The sequence below is a fragment of the Leiobunum rupestre genome, chromosome 6, assembly GCF_980474605.1.
Source record: "Leiobunum rupestre chromosome 6, qqLeiRupe1.1.hap1, whole genome shotgun sequence".
Lineage (NCBI taxonomy): Eukaryota > Metazoa > Arthropoda > Arachnida > Opiliones > Sclerosomatidae > Leiobunum > Leiobunum rupestre.
In genome coordinates this window covers 34745592-34766225 of record NC_143389.1, presented here as the reverse complement: position 1 = coordinate 34766225, position 20634 = coordinate 34745592, and the positions used below count along the sequence as shown (strand labels likewise).

Sequence of the window (20634 nt, the reverse complement as noted above, 5' to 3'; positions counted from 1 at the left end):
TGGCCGGGTTACAATTCGTAGGAGGGTGGTGGCATGCCCTTCATGCCACGCCAAGTTAAGTTGTTCCAAGTTTCACCCAGTTCCACAAGCTGGGAACAAACCCGGCTCCTTAAGCTGCGAGGTGAAAGTTCTAACCACTCCCCTATCGTAAACAGTGCTGTTTCAAGACCTTCATAGACCCTGGGCACTAAGACCTTTTTAGGCCCTATTTTTAAGAACAAATTTACTAAATTGAATTTTTTCATACTCATAGACTTTCGCAGGCCCATTCGAACCTTCGAAGTCCATTTAAAATATGTCATTCGGTCGCCGTTCGTCGCAATTTCAAGTACCACTCTGATGACGTTTCAGTGACGTTTTTTAAATCGATTTCTGACCCCTCACACCTCCCTTGAAAGTCCTTTTTAAGTACCGCGAATATGGGAAGGCAGAGAATCTAATCCCGTCTTCGCGTATTTTACGGCGAAAGTTCGTCTACTTTTGATTTTCCAGACACTCTTTCACACACGGCCGATCGCCATCTATGTTTAAGTTTTGTGATTTAAAAGCAGACGAACTTTGAAGTATGCGAAGTTTTGCTTCAACGTTTCAATAGACGAGGCTTAATTCAGTTGAATAGCTTTTTGATCAGCGTCAAACGGGAGAAACTTCACTGCCTCGATGCGGAATCGAACCACCAACCTTTGGTCTTCAAAAAAATAATATAAAAATCGTGGCCTGGCGTCGGGTTCGATCCCCGCTTGTTGCACTGGGTTAATACTCGGAACTACTCCTTCTGCGCTAAGTTATCTCCCCACAAGTTAAAGCGGTTTTCCACCCAGTTCTCGGTAATAGCGAGTGTAGGGAGCTGTTGACTCTATTGGCATAATGGGCTTTCCACCACCCTCCCACGCTTTGTAACCCGGCCACCTGAATTAATGGCCTTAAAAAGGTCGCTAGCGTTTACCCATTTCCACAGTGACCATGGTAACCAACTATAGATAGCGCCCTACAGCAGCTGACGGAGTACGATTTTTCGGAGGTCACATGTCGGAAGTGGATAACCGCTTTGTTAATCGAATCTAGAATACGGAGCTCTATATTTTATCTTTGGTTAACCGCAACAACGACTACCCAGGCTGCGAAAGTTCAACCTGTTGTAGGACTAGTTATGCTCAGTTGCAGCTAGGAGCAAAAAACACAAGGAGAACGCAGCTAGCCTATAAACACGCTAACGCAGTGTTGTGCACAAATTTCAATGGACGAGCCTTTACGCTGACCGTTTTACGGGCGGGGGAGAAGACAATTTCAGAATTTTCCCCTTCCGACGGTCAGCAGACGCTCAAGCGTATAACCAATGAAAAATGTACACAAGGTTACGCACGACATTTGACGGGTTGCGTTCTCCTTGTGCGGGGTGCTGTGTTTGTTCACTTTGTTGCTCCTAGGTTGCAGGTTAAGAAAGGCAAAATATTATATCTAGTACATTTCCGTTAAATCGTCGGCGGGAATCTCAAATTTTGTCTTTTACGGTTGAATTTCTAAGTATACCCGCGCACGTTATACAGGGTGTTTCAGAGAAGTCTTCCACAAATTTACATGCGTGTTCTTTGGGTAACAAGGAGGGAAAAATGTCTTAAGAAACGCTTTCCTAAATTGAACCGTATCCGAGTAATTGGCCGTCAAAAATCGGCCTCCAAAACGTCGAAAAAGCGCGAATGTGCAGTTTCTATTATTCCTTGGACCCAATTGTTTCCTTTTACAAAGCATATGGTTTTATCGAAAAAGATGAGAAAACGATCACAAGTATCAAAAATTCGTTATTTATTGAAAGAAGTATTCTACGTGTGGAAAATAACAATAACAAGGTGTTTCATAGTGACCACTTCAATTGAAAGAAAGTTACTTATTGAATTTCGTTTTTTTCTTAAAATATCATAAGTACAAATTTAACTGAATTACAAAAATGTACAAAATGATCACCTGAGGCACACGCAAATCACTCTTACACCCGTTAGAAGATTCGAGGCGTGTTTCAAATTCGCGACCGAAGACTATGGTGTACTAGCGTTCGGGGGAAAAACACGGAGATGAACCAGATACGTTCCAAAACGCCTCACAAAACTGGCACTTTTTTATGGCATTAGAAGAATAAGAAAACGAAATTCAATAATTCCTTTTTTAATAGGCGTAGTCACTTATTCTTAAAACGTATTTCTACACGTAGCTTACTTCTTTCATTTTCATAACGCACTTTTGATACTAGTTTTGTTTTTTTATCGCCAAAGATATGAAACCAATGCTTAGTGAAAGGAAACAATTAGGTCCAAGGAATAATAGAAACTGCACATTTGCCGTTTTTCGACGTTTTGGAGGTCGAGTTTTGACGGCCAATTACTCGGATACGGTTCTATTTAGTACAACGTGTCTCCGGACCTTTTTTACTCTTTGTTACCCAAAGAACACACCTGTAAATTTGTGGCTGACACCCTGTATAATTTGAGAAAATACCGTCTATTGCGTTATATTTCAGTGATAATTAATTAATTAACATAGATAAGATTTAAAAACAGTTGTAATAATTTTTTTAGTACTACAAGTGAGGCATACCTAAAATAATTCCGTTGGGTGAGTCCTGGGTAAATATAGAACAGGTAATGTAGATATTACCACGTTGACGTACATGAAGGTGCGATTTGATAATTGTTTATGAGGAAAATACTAAAAATACTATAATGAAGCTTAAAATTAATAATCTGCATTAAACATTTATTGATTACTTTGAAATTTACGATTATGAAAGATAAAAAAATGTCTAAATGCCTACAGTTTTGAAGTGCTTGGCACTTCATCATCAGCACTTCGAAACTAGTAGGACGAATCATTGTAAATAACATTGGTTTTAATTAAATATGCAAATTTAACGAAGATTTTTGTATCGTTCATAATCATCAGTCGCATATTGGACTTAAAAATCACCTAAGCCTTTGAAATTTACGTAATAGACATTTCTAAAATGGATTAATATAACACGCGTAGGAACCTTTAGGAATTCAACAGAAAATAGCCGACATAGGTGTTTACATAAAATCCCCATCAAAGAACAGCCTAGGAGGTGCTATACTCTAGGAAGGGACATGTAACCGGCTGTAGTCTTTGGTTTTTATTGATTTTTCGGGAAACATGTTTGCCAGCTTATTGACGTACATTCATGCGAGTTTGCGCCGATGGTTTTAGAACGGGAACGTACTGAACTGAACTCCCATCAAAGACTGAGGAGACAATTTTTGTCGGGGGGGGGGGAAACAACATAGCTCGATTTTATGAAAACACCTATTGGAAATTCCCGCCGCTGATTTACCGGAATTTAGTTCTAGTATCTCTCCGCCAAATGTCATAGATATTTAGCCTTTCTTAACCCGCAGCTGAGTATAGTCAAAGAATATAGACCCCAGGAATCGAAAGAAAAACCGTTAATGTCTCACCTCTCAAGTTGACGGGAGAGCTTCCGGCTAGGCGAATCAATAGAACCGGAAATAAGCCCGTCAACCTAGGTTTGCCTTTGGAGGCTAGGGACAAGTAAATTATACTAGATAGAGCTGCAGTTTCCATTCATGGGGTCTAAATTCTTTGGTATAGTTTTCTATTTTGCGGTTGATGTGCCGTAGCATTTCCAAGGAAATTAAAAGGCCTAAATGACCCCGAGATAGAAATGTTTAGAGATGCTTTTCCTCGTCTATATTTTCTATGGTACACTTACATGTTACGTACATAGCCTAGTGACCCGACCCATGGATGTAGAAAGTAATGGATCTTGCACACGTGCCTTCTGTAAGGCATTTTCAGTAGATCATGATCTCGGATATTGTCGTCTACTATTCACGGCGGAAGTGAGGCGCTTTTTTACGAAACGAATTTCCTGTTTTTGAAATTGTCTTCGGTTATTTTTTTAGAAAGTTTGTCGTGTAATTCGTGTTATTTCACTCGCAGAAATTGATTTATTAAACAGAATTTAAGTAATTAAGACGTCAAAATTCAACTAGTTATCATGGGAAGAAATAAAAACTGCGCGCGAGCATGCGCGAAATACCCGGCGCGTAATTTCCTCCCAAAAAAGGATGTGACGTAGCGCCTCACTTTCGTTTTAACGACAAACATCGTTACTAGATGGCGCGAGTGAACATCGCGAATTCTGTTTACACGTTTTTCTCGGAGTGCCATATCCATTACTTTCTACATCCATGCGCGACCTTTCCTCTAAAACCATTAGCCAAACAAATTTTCCAAAAAGGGGCGGATAAATTTACTGATTTACACAAAGGTGAAATGTAAAATGATAAAGCTATTCGACTAAAGCGTGGGTGTTGACGTTCATTCGAAGAAGCGAAACAGTTAGATATTATTTACAAGTGACAAGATCTGAACACGAATGTATTTATTTATTACTAAGGGTGAACTCGTAGTGTGGCAAGCATTTTTTACGAATTTTGGGGTGAATGAATATGTTGGGACGCTTTTCAGCGATTCTTCCAATCCGCCTGACACGGTCTGCAAGTAGGCTCCACCCCTCAAATGTCAATCAAATTGTCCCGTTACCGCAATGGTTGTCTCAAACCGACGACGCGAATGATGACGTTTATCCTTACCCCTCTCAAGACGGGGGGGGGGGGGGCTATCTCAACGTAGTCGTTCTTGTTTAGTCATTCCCGTAAAAGTATAAATATATTCTTGTTTAGTCATTCCCGTAAAAGTATAAATACATTCTTGTTATTAAGGAAAATTCGTAACTCTTTTGGCGCGTTTTTATAGCGAGTACTTGTGAGGCTGATACTTCCAACGGATAACTGAATAAATACAACCGTAGTAAATACCGGAGTACTGGGGTTTCGCAATGGCCCAAAAGATTATTTTCTCGGAAATTCTTGGCCTTCGAATCTTTCAATTTAATTGGCAAATCTAAATTATAAAAAGTAGAAAACAAATATTTCAAATTGGGGTTTAAATTCTTATAATGTTTATACTGTTTTAAATTTCCTTCGCGCTTAGTATGTAAATTAAAAATTAATTTACAACTATTTAATTTTTTAATTTATCGCGGGAAAACCGGCTCGCCGATGTGATCGTTAAAAACAATAAAGGTATATAGTTTGTTTTAAAGGGTCCATAAAACCTCTAAACGTACGGGAATACAAGCTAACCTTTGAACACTCGCCTTTGAAGGAGATAACACTCCCTTTAATGATATATTTGTCAGTTACGTTGGCAACCTTCAAAAGATTAAATTATTTCTTACAAAAAAAGTGTTTTAAGTTATTCTAAGACGTGCTATACATATATAATGTCGGTATATTCTTGGACGGCTCGAAAACATTTTCCTTAACCCTCATAAGGCCTTAAACCGTGTTTTTCTTAAGCCTAATGGCAAGTAGCTCGATATTCGTTTGATTTAAAAAGTATTGATTAAAGTTAATCTAAAGAAATATCTTGAATTCGAGGCCAAGTAAACGTTTAATAGTTTTAGATGTTTCTATATTGCGCAAAAATATACTTCGCAATAGGATACGTAGACTAAAATAAAATTTAAAATTTAAAATTTTCAATTTAAAAATAAAATTTTGAATTTAAAAATAAAATTTTGAATTTAAAAATAAAATTTTGAATTTAAAAATAAAATTTTGAATTTAAAAATAAAATTTTGAATTTAAAAATAAAATTTTGAATTTAAAAATAAAATTTTGAATTTAAAAATAAAATTTTGAATTTAAAAATAAAATTTTGAATTTAAAAATAAAATTTTGAATTTAAAAATAAAATTTTGAATTTAAAAATAAAATTTTGAATTTAAAAATAAAATTTTGAATTTAAAAATAAAATTTTGAATTTAAAAATAAAATTTTGAATTTAAAAATAAAATTTTGAATTTAAAAATAAAATTTTGAATTTAAAAATAAAATTTTGAATTTAAAAATAAAATTTTGAATTTAAAAATAAAATTTTGAATTTAAAAATAAAATTTTGAATTTAAAAATAAAATTTTGAATTTAAAAATAAAATTTTGAATTTAAAAATAAAATTTTGAATTTAAAAATAAAATTTTGAATTTAAAAATAAAATTTTGAATTTAAAAATAAAATTTTAAATTTAAAAATAAAATTTTAAATTTAAAAATAAAATTTTAAATTTAAAAATAAAATTTTAAATTTAAAAATAAAATTTTAAATTTAAAAATAAAATTTTAAATTTAAAAATAAAATTTCGAATTTAAAAATAAAATTTTAAATTTAAAAATAAAATTTCGAATTTAAAAATAAAATTTCGAATTTAAAAATAAAATTTTAAATTTAAAAATAAAATTTCGAATTTAAAAATAAAATTTCGAATTTAAATATATTTTAAGAAAAAAAAACACACGTTCTCATTTTTATTGAAAGGGACGTTGGTTAACGAAATTGGATTTGTGAAAAAACCTCAGGCATACCAATATGATATTACAAAAACAGCTCAAGGTATATTTTAACCTCGTCCGAAATGACGTAACGCTAGCCCAATAGCTTAAAATTACCATTAACTTACGTCTAATGCGTTCGCTTACTTTCGAATAAGATTGCGCAGTTGTTTAAAAAATGTTTTTTATTTGGATTAAAAAGTGTATTTCGAAACTGAGCCATAATACGCCGGTTAACCCGAGCTCTACAACGCGTAGGGGGAACGTCTCGAAGCTGCGGGTGTTGATGCAGCTTTATTGCGCGCAGACTGTTTACCTTTCACGTTTCCCCACGAGTTTCGTAGCGCTGGCTTAATCTCTCTAACTAAGCGAATAAGGGTTGGCATAGATCCAAAACTAATCCGATATCGGAATAAATTTCCAACGAAAAGAGAAACAATTTAAAAATTAAAGTCATTGTAAATATAAAATTTCGCAACCGAAACGATGTTTATTAGTTCTTCCTATTGGTTTTCACGTACCATGGTTTTTTTTTTCAGTTTTTTCTGAATAAGAAACAGTGTTTCCCACATTTATAGCAGTGATAGGTAGGCTAGTGTGACAGTAATTTGGGCATCACCCGTTTAACCGATAATGATGATTTTCTTGGCAACGGACAGGTAACAATCTTGGCTTTCTTCAAAATATACATTTATTGCCCATAATCCATTCCAAAGCGTAAATTACCGTTTGTTTTGCTGAGCAATTCTAAACAAATTAAATATTATTAAAATCAAGCATTGTAAAACGACTATGTAAAATTCCGAATTTTTGTTGATAAGATCATTTGTTTTTCGGGGAATTTTAAGCCATAAGATATTAAAATTGTGTAATTAATGTATACAATTAATTACCCCCCACCCATACGCGGGATTACTATAAAATTATCTGGTAGTTCCTTCAATTTATTAAAAGTAGCTGAACATTTGCGCCAAGTAGTCGTACGACCTAACCAAGAAGTCTTAAAGTTCTCCATACAGAAGTCGATTGGTACATCCCTCGTTATCGCCCCACATTTTTAGGACCGTATCCTTTGATCTAATTACCTCACAATACCACTTTAGAAGTGAATTGATGGAGAAGTTGCTAGTCTTATATTTCATAATTGTCCATTAATCATCTCTCTAATCACGAGTGAGTTAATTACGCGGCTTAGAACGGATGAAACTCGATTTCCAAATAATCGAAAGAGTGTACCTCGATCCAAGGCTCGATCCCGTTAAACGTCACAGGCACGTACTCTTACACCTGTAAATGGAATTTCACATCGAACAATGACGGGTTTAGTTCTACCAGAAGTTCATATTATGCCCCTTCGAGCGGAAGTACGTACCACGTTCCTAGTGACATCTTTTCGACGAGTTATAACTCGCGAACTTTGCACATTCGAATCGACAGAAAAGTAGCCTTATCCATTTTATATTCATAACTCCAGTGGAATAATTAAAATGTACTTGCAGAGTGTCGTAATAAAGATTGAATTTAAAACATTTTTAAAAGTAACTATTCCCGAATACTGCAGACTATAGAGTAGTATCGCTCTGTAGCTTTGGGCTATGGCCGCCATTTTGAGGGCAGTTTTTTATCTATAGGTAAAAGCATGGGTGACGTCGACATACGTCACGCCGATATTACTCTATAGCAGATGATGAGAGGATTTGCTTTTCAAGGTCAACAAAAACTCTTACTCTGGGGTTAGTCAGTCCATTGGTCCGTTAATTAAATAATTAATTAATATAAACTAAATACAGAGCTAGATACTTCCCTGTAAAGGGGTTAATTATAAACTTCTGGTACTACGTCACACTGATAAAGAATATATTCCGTTATCGCGTCATGCGTTGCAAGGTTATAAAAGTATTAAAATATAATTCCAGGATTAAGGTGGGTAGGAGCAAAGTATTTCAATTCTACCATAAGTAAATGATATTTTACTTACCATAGATGTATTCAGTTATTTGGTTGATTCTCAAAATATTGCGGAGCGAAATACATCGTATTGCCATTTTCCAAAACTATTAGGTCGGCGAAATATGGTTTGAAAATAGTTCGAAGGAAAACGATAATAATTTCAATATCACAACACTGCTATCTTTTTTTTTGGCTGGCAGCACTGATTCTCCACACCGAAAAATGGTGAATGCCAAAATATTTCCTTTAGCTGCTCGTTGTCTTTTTAGACCGTTATTATAAATTATCAACTAAGACTATAAGTAAGCATCCTCAGGCAGTGTACCTTTTAACTTTTGACATTGGTAGGCGGGGTAATTCGCACGTGCGGAATCTGTCTCGGGCCTGCGAAGATATTTTTCATTTTTATGATTGAGATGGATACTTATCTCGTAAGAAAAATATAATATACTTCTGATTCTACGTAAAATCACCTTTCTATCGACAGTTTTAAAGGAAGTATGTACTAAATCGACAATTTGTCTGCTAAGCCACGCGATCAATGTTGAAACCCTATTTGATATGTCAGATTACTATGTCTATTTAAAGGGAATATAACTTCAACTAAATAAAAAAAATTGTCAGCTAAAACGTACTACGATTGGTTTTTAAAGTAATTATCGCGAATCGCTTCTAGCTCCTTTTAAACCTGGTGTCTGAAATGTGAAATTCGGTGGCCAATTTGTATTTAAAGGCCGAGACCACAGATTCCATTTTATCGTGCGCGAATTTAGACCCCCACAAAATTGAGTGACAGCGTCGACAGCTTGACCGACGGCTTGGACGGTTTTTGAATAGAATATATACAATGAGCATCAAAAAAAGGGGTAAGCTACAATACCTGGAATTGTCCAGGCGTTCACTCAAGCTGTCAGAGCTGTCAATCAGTTGTCACTAGGTCCAAAAATTAAGTACAGGATAAGAGGGGTGGAAATTCGCTCTGGTCTCGGTCTTTAAAGTAAGGCGGCCGAATTTATATTTAAAGTAAGGCGGCCGAATTTATATTTAAAGTAAGGCGGCCGAATTTATATTTGAAGTAAGGCGGCCGAATTTATATTTGAAGTAAGGCGGCCGAATTTATATTTGAAGTAAGGCGGCCGAATTTATATTTGAAGTAAGGCGGCCGAATTTATATTTAAAGTAAGGCGGCCGAATTTATATTTAAAGTAAGGCGGCCGAATTTATATTTAAAGTAAGGCGGCCGAATTTATATTTAAAGTAAGGCGGCCGAATTTATATTTAAAGTAAGGCGGCCGAATTTATATTTAAAGTAAGGCGGCCGAATTTATATTTAAAGTAAGGCGGCCGAATTTATATTTAAAGTAAGGCGGCCGAATTTATATTTAAAGTAAGATGCCCAATTTATATTTATTCTTATTTGAGTAAGAATTTGATCCGGGCGTTATCCACCCTTCTCCAGATCTAGAAATGAGATATCACATGATATTGACGCTCACTTAATAGAGCGCATTAAACATTGTCGAATATTAAATAAGACGACATGGTAAAAGCAAATAACAGAAGCTTTTATGCCTGAGCGCAAGGACAATTGGAGGTTTTTGACTTCACGGTCGCGGATTCTGATTCTTACGCGTGTAAGCGACGAAAAACCCAAACGCCTTCGAACCCAAATTGGAATAACAATACTTTGGGTGACGTCTTCGAGGAGGCCAAAATTAGTCGAAGTTACAACTACATAAAACGTATATTTAAAATTGTAATTTTAATATCGCGAACTAAATAATGGTAATGTATCCGTTGCGGTAATTTTATAGCTCATATTTATTAATCGTATCTGTAAGTCAAAATGACGCGATGAAACCTTGACTTTAACCTTGGGGCAGTGTGTGCGTCAATTAAAACGGATTCCGGTAATTTAGAATTCCTACCAAACCGAAAGATAATTAGACGGGTTAAATACGCGACGTTTACGAACCGGAACGGCTAGTCTCGGCTTGCGAGTGTTATCGAAGAAGTTCCCGTATAAAACGTTTTCAGATATAATGGTAGAGGATAAACATTAAAGGGAAAAAGAGGTACGTGAAAAATAAAAGACGCTATTAAGAAAAATGAGAAGAGGAAAACAGACACCTTGAAACAAATTACTTTAAAATCGCATTCCATTAATCTGAATGCGGTTTTGTACCAGTGTGACAAATTCAATCCATTTCAATGTCCTTCTAACATGCTCGATTGAAAATTAAAATTTATGAAATTTTTATCCATGAATAAAATAAGCTCGGCGATATTTAAATAATATTTATTTAAATAACCAATAGTTGAATAAAAATTGTAAAATGTTTAAATAATCGAAAGTGAATAAGCCTATTATTTAAATAAAACAAACAATTATTTAAATAAATACCACTTTTATTCAAATAAATGCTTGGTTGCGTAAAAAACATAATTAAATAAGTTAAAATGATGTACTTTTTACCAACTTTTTTTAAATAAATCGGAAAATTTGTGGATAATGAATAAACAATTCCGAACACTATTAATAACACAAATATTAAACTATGGTCCTTGACACTTAGTAAAATATCAATTATCAATTCAAATTTCCAAATGCAAAAAAATACTAAATTTTGACCGTTTCAATCTATTTCTTATCGCCAGGGGACTAACCCCCCCCCCCCCCCCAACCTTCTCAATACACGTATTTCCAAGAATGGTTTATGGTAATCAAAAATATGGGAGTACCATCTTCGCATTTCTTAATCTTAATTTTGTAACCTCCTCGAAGGCATATTCTGCCAAAGTACGACGATTGTTTTACTTAATTCTCCATCTTAGCATACTTGGTACCGTAATTGCTGTTTAATAACAAAACGTAATCATAGATGACGATCATTACAAAAAGGAAAAATGTAACTTTCGCTTCAAAGTATACTAGAATAGGTTTATCTGTGTTTCCATATTCTTTGTACCTAAATTAATTCTTGGTATTTGTGATTGTACTGAAACAGCCCTTTCTAAGCCTTTTTAGAAACGAAAAAACACTGGGAGACAAAGCGATTTCCCACCCGTCATCCGTGCTTCCAAGGAAAACCCTACCTGGACAATAGGACCGGGACAGTATGTCCCCAAACGTAAAAATTCAGTTTCCTCTTTAGCGCACTTGGGGGTCCGAAAAGTACCGCGGGGGTTGCTGGGATTTTTCAGGGGACAAAAGTAAAAAACTTCGGCGGGACATATCAGCCCCCCTCTGACAAACGTGGCGTAGTTGCTGACAACAGAGGGAGGGAAATCCAAAAGTGGGGAACGTGAAAGAAACGGAGATCTCGAGATAAGAGTGGAGAGGGAAAAAATCGGCAGGATCCAGTGGTGTCTTTTCCATTGCCAAAGTTCCCGCATCACTTGATGCTCGGCACTCGGGCCGCGTTTTAGCTGTCGGAAATATAACGCGAGATAGGCCGGCGTAGCGTCGGGCCGAAAATAATTCAAAAGGAAGCCTAGCGCGCGCCTGAAACTACGCTGGTGTAGTTCAAAATAACGACGTTTACCGATATACTAGATTAAGAAAAAAGATGCGGGACAAAGATATGAAGAAATTAAAACATGGAGGAAGGAAACATATCCCGTTGCCGACGGGACCCTACTCTGTTGGCTGCGTTGACATTATGACTGGTTATTCCAGGGAAGGCTCCTTTATGAGACTATTCTATCCATGCACTAAGGACGCTAACACTTTGGTGAGTAGACATTTATTTTTTATGCATTTGTTTTTTTAAAAATAGACCTACAGAGTGAAATATAGTTGAACGCATGATTTTGATATAGTTTCATAAATGATTTTAAGGTCCGAAATTTGACTAGGTTTCAGTAATCAAGGTTCGAAATTTGACTAGGTTTCAGTAATCAAGATCCGAAATTTGACTAGGTTTCAGTAACCAAGGCCCGAAATTTGACTAGGTTTCAGTAACCAAGGTCCGAAATTTGACTAGGTTTCAGTAACCAAGGTCCGAAATTTGACTAGGTTTCAGTAACCAAGGTCCGAAATTTGACTAGGTTTCAGTAACCAAGGTCCGAAATTTGACTAGGTTTCAGTAACCAAGGTCCGAAATTTGACTAGGTTTCAGTAACCAAGGTCCGAAATTTGACTAGGTTTCAGTAACCAAGGTCCGAAATTTGACTAGGTTTCAGTAACCAAGGTCCGAAATTTGACTAGGTTTCAGTAACCAAGGTCCGAAATTTGACTAGGTTTCAGTAACCAAGGTCCGAAATTTAACTAGGTTTCAGTAATAAAGGTCCGAAATTTAACTAAGTTTCAGTAATAAAGGTCCGAAATTTGACTAGGTTTCAGTAACTTAGGTCTAAATTTTGACGCGGGTTTCAGTAGTTAAGGTCCGAATTTGAAGTGGTTTCATGGTTTATGCTTTAGACGTACTCGAATCATTCTGTTAACTTTATTATTTTAAAGTATTTATTTAGGACGCGTTCAAAGTTCACGAAAACTCTGAACCGTATCGTCAAGCCATTTAGCCAACGCCAGATTCCTAATCCGGATGACTATATTGTTTTCATAAAAACAATTGTAAATCAAGTCCGAATTAACACTCAAGGTTCATCTTTGCATTGTTTCTCAATAATTAATTATTCCCAGCTAAATCTCGCGATATTTCAAGATGGACTTTGAAGATTTTGACGGTACGGGGCTAGTGTAGCCGAGTTGCTTCCAGTGGCGCATCCACAATGAACGAAATGACATTCAATTTGTTGTTTCTTATTCATTTCTGGATGCCACCCTATTCTTAAAGGGAATATCACATTTTGTATTTCTTTCGTCTCCCAAATGGTGTCAATATTTGATTTTGCTCAGTGGTTTGTTGCCCCGTTCATAATTAAAATCGTCGGGGTCTTCCTTAAAGAACGCCTTGCACGTTACATTCCCTTGTTTTTTAGACATGAGGCCTGTTCAAATATTATTACGTAATGTTTGATGATACTAGTGTATAAAAAACGATGGGGTGAATTACCGACAAGCCTACTTCTGGTTTCGCTTTGTCATAGTGTCGTTCCCGACGACGGCTTGTCAAACAACTGAGAACGCTCATTTATCTGATAAATGACAATTTAATTATTTTCGATATCCGCAAGTTTGAATTTGTTTGGCCTGTTCAACGTATTTCGAGAGTTATAATTCAAAAATTCTATCATTTCAAATGGTAACCAAATAGATAAAAAAATATATTTTTTATCTTCGAACGGTTGTCTATAATAGGACTTAGACCCCCTCAAATATAATCTAATCAAAAGAATAAATCATTAAATTACGTTTACACTAAGGAAAAAAAAGAAACATTTTAATAAAGTAGCCCATTAAGTTACTTTTAACTCTGTAGGCGCAATTAATAAAATGTCCGTTTGGAGTGTCGTCTTTATTTTGCCAAGTGTGTTCAAAATAATTATTTGGCCCATGGTTCAATCTGGGCTCTCCCCTGACCCAATTTAACTTAGTAAGTGGTCCCTGGCCATCGCGACCCGCGAAAAGGTAGCACGTGACAATTCATTCGAAGCGAAACCAAAACAGGTTGTTTTTATCTCCGGCGTGTGGCCTTGAACTTGGAAAAGAACTCCTCGGATTTCCTGGGGCTTCTGATCATTCCTACGATTCGGGGGGTAAAAGAGGGGACGAAGGAAGGAGGATAATTTTATCCCCGGAGGAGGATATACATTCGGTTGTTCTGTATTTTCCTCGCTATTTCCTCGTATTATTTGGCCAATTTGTAAGAATGATTTCCAACTCAAACGTCAAATCTTGGACAAATTTTAAGTAATTTTCTTACGCGAAAGAAAGCTCAAGCTATTTCAAAAGAAATTATTATGTTAATAAGGAAGAACAACGGTTTATTAAAAAATATCGTTTTTCAAGGTTTTAGTAGAAGTAGGTTCAATATTAATTATGATGCATTTTAAATTACATGGTATTCTTTAACGCATTATGATAATCGATAAAAGAATGCTAACATTCAATGGCATTTCGTTAACATTCAACTAAATTAACTTGAATGCCTTTAAGACCAAGTAATACGCGGCCTTGGGTTAATTACCGATTATTATTAATCCAAGAGCGCATACCTACTCGATGAAACCAGAAAACGCCTTGGGGGCAATCTACAGAGAGGCTGGTGCCATCTAGTGTGCGTCTTAGATATATCAAGTGCATAGTTTACGTATTGATAAAATAAAATATAATTTAAATTCTAAAACTAATTTTACACTCCTATTTATATTATATATTCTGTTATGATAGGGGTTTCAGAGTCCAAGCCCATTGGGCGTATTTTTGACTATACAGGTGGTATTTAAGAGACCTTTAGATAAGATGGCGGCCATGGCTCGAAGGTTGGAAGTTAAGGGGAATCACTAGGCTTCTACTATAGTGATGATGACGTCACGACAATACTGCCTTATAGAAATGATAGGAAGACTCCACTCTGTACTTTCACATAGCCTGGAAAGCGTATTTAAGGGTGGTGCTTGGGGGTTGAAAACCCGAAATGGTTCAAGGTGGGAAGTGCAAAACGTTTGTGACCTTCAGGTGAACAAGGCGGGGGCATAGTTCAAATCCTGGTTACTCCTTGCATAGCCTGATCCACCTTAACGAATATCAAGCTACGCCACTGTGTCCAAAATTACATAACGTGGAAAGTGAGAGGATTGTTTGTGTAACCATTACCAGAAGTATATAAGATATGTTACAAGAGAAGTATCCACCTCGCCATAGAAATGAAACTTGTACCTTCGCAGCCTCGATAAAGATTTCAATGGTTACAATTTTCTGGATATAAACTCACGGCTCAAAAATGCGAGGGGTCTGACATTTGGCCAAATCCCGTACAAATTTTGGAAAAAAATCCACAAATACAAAATCCAAGAATTTCGCTTCCATAGACTTTGTTTAACAAATCCACAATAAAAAATCCTGAATTTCCAAAATCCCGTACACACAAATGTCCGACCCCTCGCAAAAATGAGTGCTAAATTTTACTTATTTCCTGATTTACAAACCATATTTTTTACAATTAAATACTTTTAAGAAAATCACTATTTTTTTACTGAAACGTATTTTGTAAAAATCAACTGGAGCCTACAAAACATCCTTACAAATATATTTTCTGAAAAGTTGACTTTAACAGATTGCAAATTTATATATTGTCTAAAAACAATGTAATTTAATCATATCATAAGTAACGCAATCATCATAAGTATGACACTTCCTTCTTTCTAGAGTCTAGAATACTCGGTGTTGTCATTGACGAAATAAGATTTATTATTAAATATTTATGGTCTAGAATCTAGACCATAAATATTTAATAATAAAAACGTTTAAGAAGAAACAATTGATAGTGTGGGGCGAAGATCGTCATATATTGATTTTTTAATACTATTTCATTGAGAAAATATGGTTTATCTATAGGTAAATTTTCACACTTTACATCTTTAATAAATTAAATGCGGAAAGTTTCCGCAAGAAGGAAAATTAAAAAATTGAATCGTATAACAATTTTTAAGGGTTTTTACGAGTTTTTATTCTAGACTAGTCTAAGAGGTTTAAAGTTTTCTTTTTTGATTCGCATAAATGTCGCGAAATTTAAATTTGCGAACAATATTAGGTTAATCATGGAACGAAAAACATATTTCTTTTTTCGGAAAAACACGTAAAAGTTTTCGGAAAAAAGGTATATGTAATTTTCCGACTGGAAATATCAGGGAATTTGATTGTCGACAGAAATGTCAAGCAAATACACAATTTTTTGTAAAAATCGGGGAAATATGAGAGTTCAGAGAGTTTTCCCTAATGAGTACAAATTTATTTCCAAAAGTTTTCTTAAAAAAGTGTATTTACCTTTACTAATATCTGACTTAACTACACCTTTACAACCAATTTACCTGAAATGAGTTACACTGTAAATCTTAGTTTTAATTTTAATTGTGGCTATCTTGCAGATAAAAAAATCAGGGAAATATCCCTGGGAAAACCGTGAAATATCAGGGAAATCTGGTTGCCATTAGTTACATGTATGAACCCTGTTTAAGCGAAGTAATAGACTCGGTAAATATTAGAGGTCGGAATCGGCCTCCATCTGACGAAGGTACAAGTTCCATGTTATAGGCCTAGTTGTACCCTTCTCCCGGGGCGCACTAGGGCCAACGATTTTAGGGGTCCCCATTTTGCCCACTCAAGGGGGGGGGGGTTGCAAACTTAACATTGTCGCATTTCGTGTTAGGTATCGAGGTGTTGCAAACGACACTAAAATGACATGGCTGTTGGCTCGCGTGGCTTGAAGGGCTCAGTGGCGTAGACAAGGGGGGTTCCGAGTCCAGACACCCGTAGGGCCTACCTTTGACTGTACTAAATAAACGCGTCTCTGCCTCGTAAGATATATATTATTTAGTTCTGATAAACCGTAACCTTTGATTTATTACAGGAAAAACAGCTACAGTGGCCCACGTGGTTACCGCATGAAAACTATCTGAATGGCTATGCAAATTTTCTTAAAGTTCCTAAGCAACTTTTCCGACTTAGCTTCCGATACATAATTGGTAAGTTACGCGTAATTAGTTAAATGACGAGGAATAATATCACTTAATCCGCTTGTGTTTAGGAGACGTGTATATACCGGCCATTTGGGACGCGCAACCGCTGCAAAGACTCAATGGCGACCAAATGCCTGTTGTTGTCTTTTCGCACGGAGTTGCGAGCTGTAGAACTACTTACACCACCATCTGTCTCGAACTGGCTTCTCAAGGCTATATCGTTGCGGCAGTTGAACACAGGTTAGTATTCGTAACAGGAATCCATACCTCTACTTGTAAATGCTTATCGCGGCAGATTTTCGTCTCGATGTAGCTGACGCTTTTTTTGACGTAACTATGTTAACTTAACAAACAACTACGTGGGAGGGGAGCGCGCGCAAAGGGCATATTTATCTCGTAGGCGGGGTAAAAACCTTACTAGATACGGCTGGATAAGCATTCCAAGTAGAGATATGGATTCCTGCTCATAAGTATAGTTGGTTTTAAATATACCAAATAACATAATACACTTACTTAATATGTGAAAATTAGGATTTAACTATATATTAATAATACTAAGAACGCATAGACGTAACATAGCATCGTTCCCTGATGCCACGATCTTATACACTCTTTTTAGAAACGTTTACTAGGCGCCGCCATTATCGTACAGGCAACCGACGAGCCAGCGCTCTACCGCTGAAATTTCATCCCCCCAAAACCGGTTTTTTCATCACCCTCCCCGTAGACTGTAAGGTAATGGCGGAAAAGCCCTAAATATCTGTGTAGTGAAATCTGGACAATTCAAGTGGGTTTTTTTTTTCAAAAGATAATTGTTTTATTAAATTCTCTGACATAATTTAATTAATTTTTAAAACGATGATGATGATGATAATAATAATAATAAATAATATCAATATTAATAAATTATAATATTTCGATTTGATTTTCTACGACTAGGCACTAGAGGGCGTCAGTAAATTCCCAGAGTTTGAGAAGTATAACTTCATGGTGCTAGTATTTAATATTTTCAGTTACTTCTATGGGTTCTTAATACTACCAGAAGTAAACAATATGTTTGCTACGAGAGAAGTATCATTCTAAACCGCTAAATTAAAATGCGTACCTCCGCAAGATCGAGGCAATTTAAAATAAGCAAATCGTATTTACATTTACTGCCGGAATTACGTCGACGATGTAAAACGTAGAAATGTAACTTCGTGGAGATATTTACTTATATTTTCCGTTTTAGTAGTTTTAGTAAGTCACTATGTGAACTACAGTGTCCCGCACTATATTACTTCAGAAGTGTATTTCTAAAACGCTGTGGGAGGAAGGCAGCCAATCTAGAGAAACGAATACTTCTCTCTACGAGATATCTTATACCTTTCTGATGCTACTCTCAAAATGTTCAATGAGTTTATGAATTTTGCAGAGACGAGAGCGCTTGCCACACTTTTATCTTGAAGAAAGAGCAAGCTGAAGAAAATGAGTACAAAATCGAAAACGACGATGCCCAAACGGACGACGGCTATCATTACCCGGACACTTGGACGGAAGCCGACGAAAACCGAATTCCGAACCATCCAAATCCGACCAGAGAATGGCTGAACTACGACAATCGTTCCTTGTCTCGAAGAGAGTATCCCGCGCGACGACAACAAGTAAGTTGCAACCAATGTTACGAAATCAGTCGGATTTTACAACGTCAATTACTTGTAGCTTCGACAACGAACTGAAGAATGCGTCAGGGCCCTGGACCTTCTAGAGTCCCTGAACAACGGCCACAAATTTGAGAATGTGCTCGATCCATTTTTTAAGGGAGACCGTTTTAAGGACACTATGGACATGTCTAAAGTCAGTATCGGGGGACATTCCTTCGGCGGAGCCACTGTCATTCACGCATTGTCCATCGATCTTAGGTTCAAGTAAGATATCCTTCTCAACCGCCTAAATTACACTCGAATTAAAGACTAAACGCTTTCTTCAAACAGATTAGGATTATGTTTGGATACCTGGATGTTGCCATTGATGAAGGATGACGACGTTTTAGCGATGGTCACCCAACCGATACTATTCGTTAACATGGAAAAGTTCCAAACGAAACGCAACTTGAGACTTCTAAGCAAATTAGAAGTAGCGGAAGCTGAAAGAAAAGTGGTTACCATCAAGTACGAAAAAGAGTTTTACGTCCTAGTTCGTCAAAAACCCGTAGCAAAACAAAATAACTGATAAATTTTTAATACTTTCCAGAGGCAGCGTACATCTCGACCAATGTGATATGGCATTCGTCTGTGGATGGCTCGAGTACAAATTTCTGACGGGATTTTCGCGGGTTGACCGGTTCACCGCGATGGACACCACCACTCGTTTTATGTTGGATTTTCTGGCGAAGCATTTAGGTAAGTACATTTTGCTAGTCGGGGCTTAAAAGGTCTTTGCACGGCCCTGGCGCGATCGGTTAAATAAAATGAAGTCTTTTTTTTTTCCTTTCAGGCGCGAAGCCGGACAGCGAATGGGAAGAATACTTGAAGAGTCAAGAAAAGAGAGTAATCACGGGAATCAAGCCGAAGTTGCGAACGCCACTGAAGACAACTTTCGAGTACTTATGAAGGGGCCAAGGCCAATTAGCGGCAGTAAGGAAGATCTCTCCAACGACTTTGTGGACGTCTGGAAAGAATTTTCTGAAACAAGCTGGCCTGGGCTATTTGATCAAACTCTGTCGCGCCATTAGGAAAATGTAACGAACTTGTATCTATAATATAGCATACTCATTAACCAATATATTTTATATTACCTTCATACTCATTGGATAATTTTTACAACGAAGAGAAACGTATTTGTGATACAACCGGCGGCTGTTTTGTTAATTAAACAAACCGAATTTGCACGTTATTTGTCGATGAAGACATATTAGCGTTTATATACTCATATAAGTTCGGCTTTTTATCTAACCAATTGTTAATTTAATTAATTATTAGGATTAAAATAAAATCCAAATTAATGTAGTAAATTTTAATGACAATCGTTTTGCAATAAACTATTTTAATTTAAAATCTGGATAGTTTTCCATTTTGGTTTCGGTTGCTAAGAATATAAGCCAAATAAACGTCGCAGTTCTAACCACATGCGTACTCTCTCTCTCTCTCTCTCTCTGGTGCTTATAACGTTGATCGGCAACATCCGTGTGCTTCTTCGAAGAGTATATTGGACTGTTAAAATGGCCGGCTGGTTTCGGTCAATGATAGTGAAGCTGGAGTGCCATCCCGCCAGTGGTTCATTTACTAAACCCACTCAAGCGTTTTATATCTAGTTCACGTACGTATAAATTTTAGGCTTTTCGCCCTTGCCCTTCCTAAGTAGAACTGGATCGTGATAATTGAGAAATTAAATTAATAACCAAAGCAGAAAAGGAGTAGTAGTCCACAAAAAAAATCCAGGGCTAATATTTGAAAAGCTATTTTTGCTAGGAATTTGATATTTTCAGTTCGCATAGATGATGCAAAACTCAATCACCTTGAAACATGTCCTCAAGGTCATCCAAAATCTCTCGAGAACCGTTGGACTTAGAGCCTGTTCCAGTGGCGCCGATCGCTTTTTTCCCAATAGGGGCCGAAGCTCACTAATAAACTTGGAATGAGGCTGCTGGAAACACTTTCTTGCTACGGATGCTTAAAAGTAAACGGCCTTTAACATCG

At 36.4% G+C, this 20634-nt stretch overlaps 1 protein-coding gene across 3 annotated transcripts in view; it reads left to right on the top strand.

Moving 5' to 3' along the window:
* Nucleotides 1-19740, top strand: part of LOC149940717 (platelet-activating factor acetylhydrolase-like) — a 333976-nt gene extending 314236 nt beyond the window's left edge. For 2 of the 3 annotated variants that reach the window (XM_090177925.1, XM_090177924.1), the window contains exons 2-9: nt 11931-12108; nt 16849-16963; nt 17026-17197; nt 18372-18600; nt 18659-18864; nt 18931-19107; nt 19190-19338; nt 19433-19740. In XM_090177925.1, the coding sequence (XP_090034051.1) occupies nt 11944-12108; nt 16849-16963; nt 17026-17197; nt 18372-18600; nt 18659-18864; nt 18931-19107; nt 19190-19338; nt 19433-19548 (1329 nt within the window). In that variant the 5' untranslated portion in view covers nt 11931-11943 and the 3' untranslated portion in view covers nt 19549-19740. Of the gene's footprint in view, nt 1-6898; nt 7084-11930; nt 12109-16848; nt 16964-17025; nt 17198-18371; nt 18601-18658; nt 18865-18930; nt 19108-19189; nt 19339-19432 lie in introns of those variants that run through there. The other variant, XM_090177923.1, reaches the window with a different exon arrangement.
* The last annotated feature ends 894 nt before the right edge of the window (nt 19741-20634 follow it).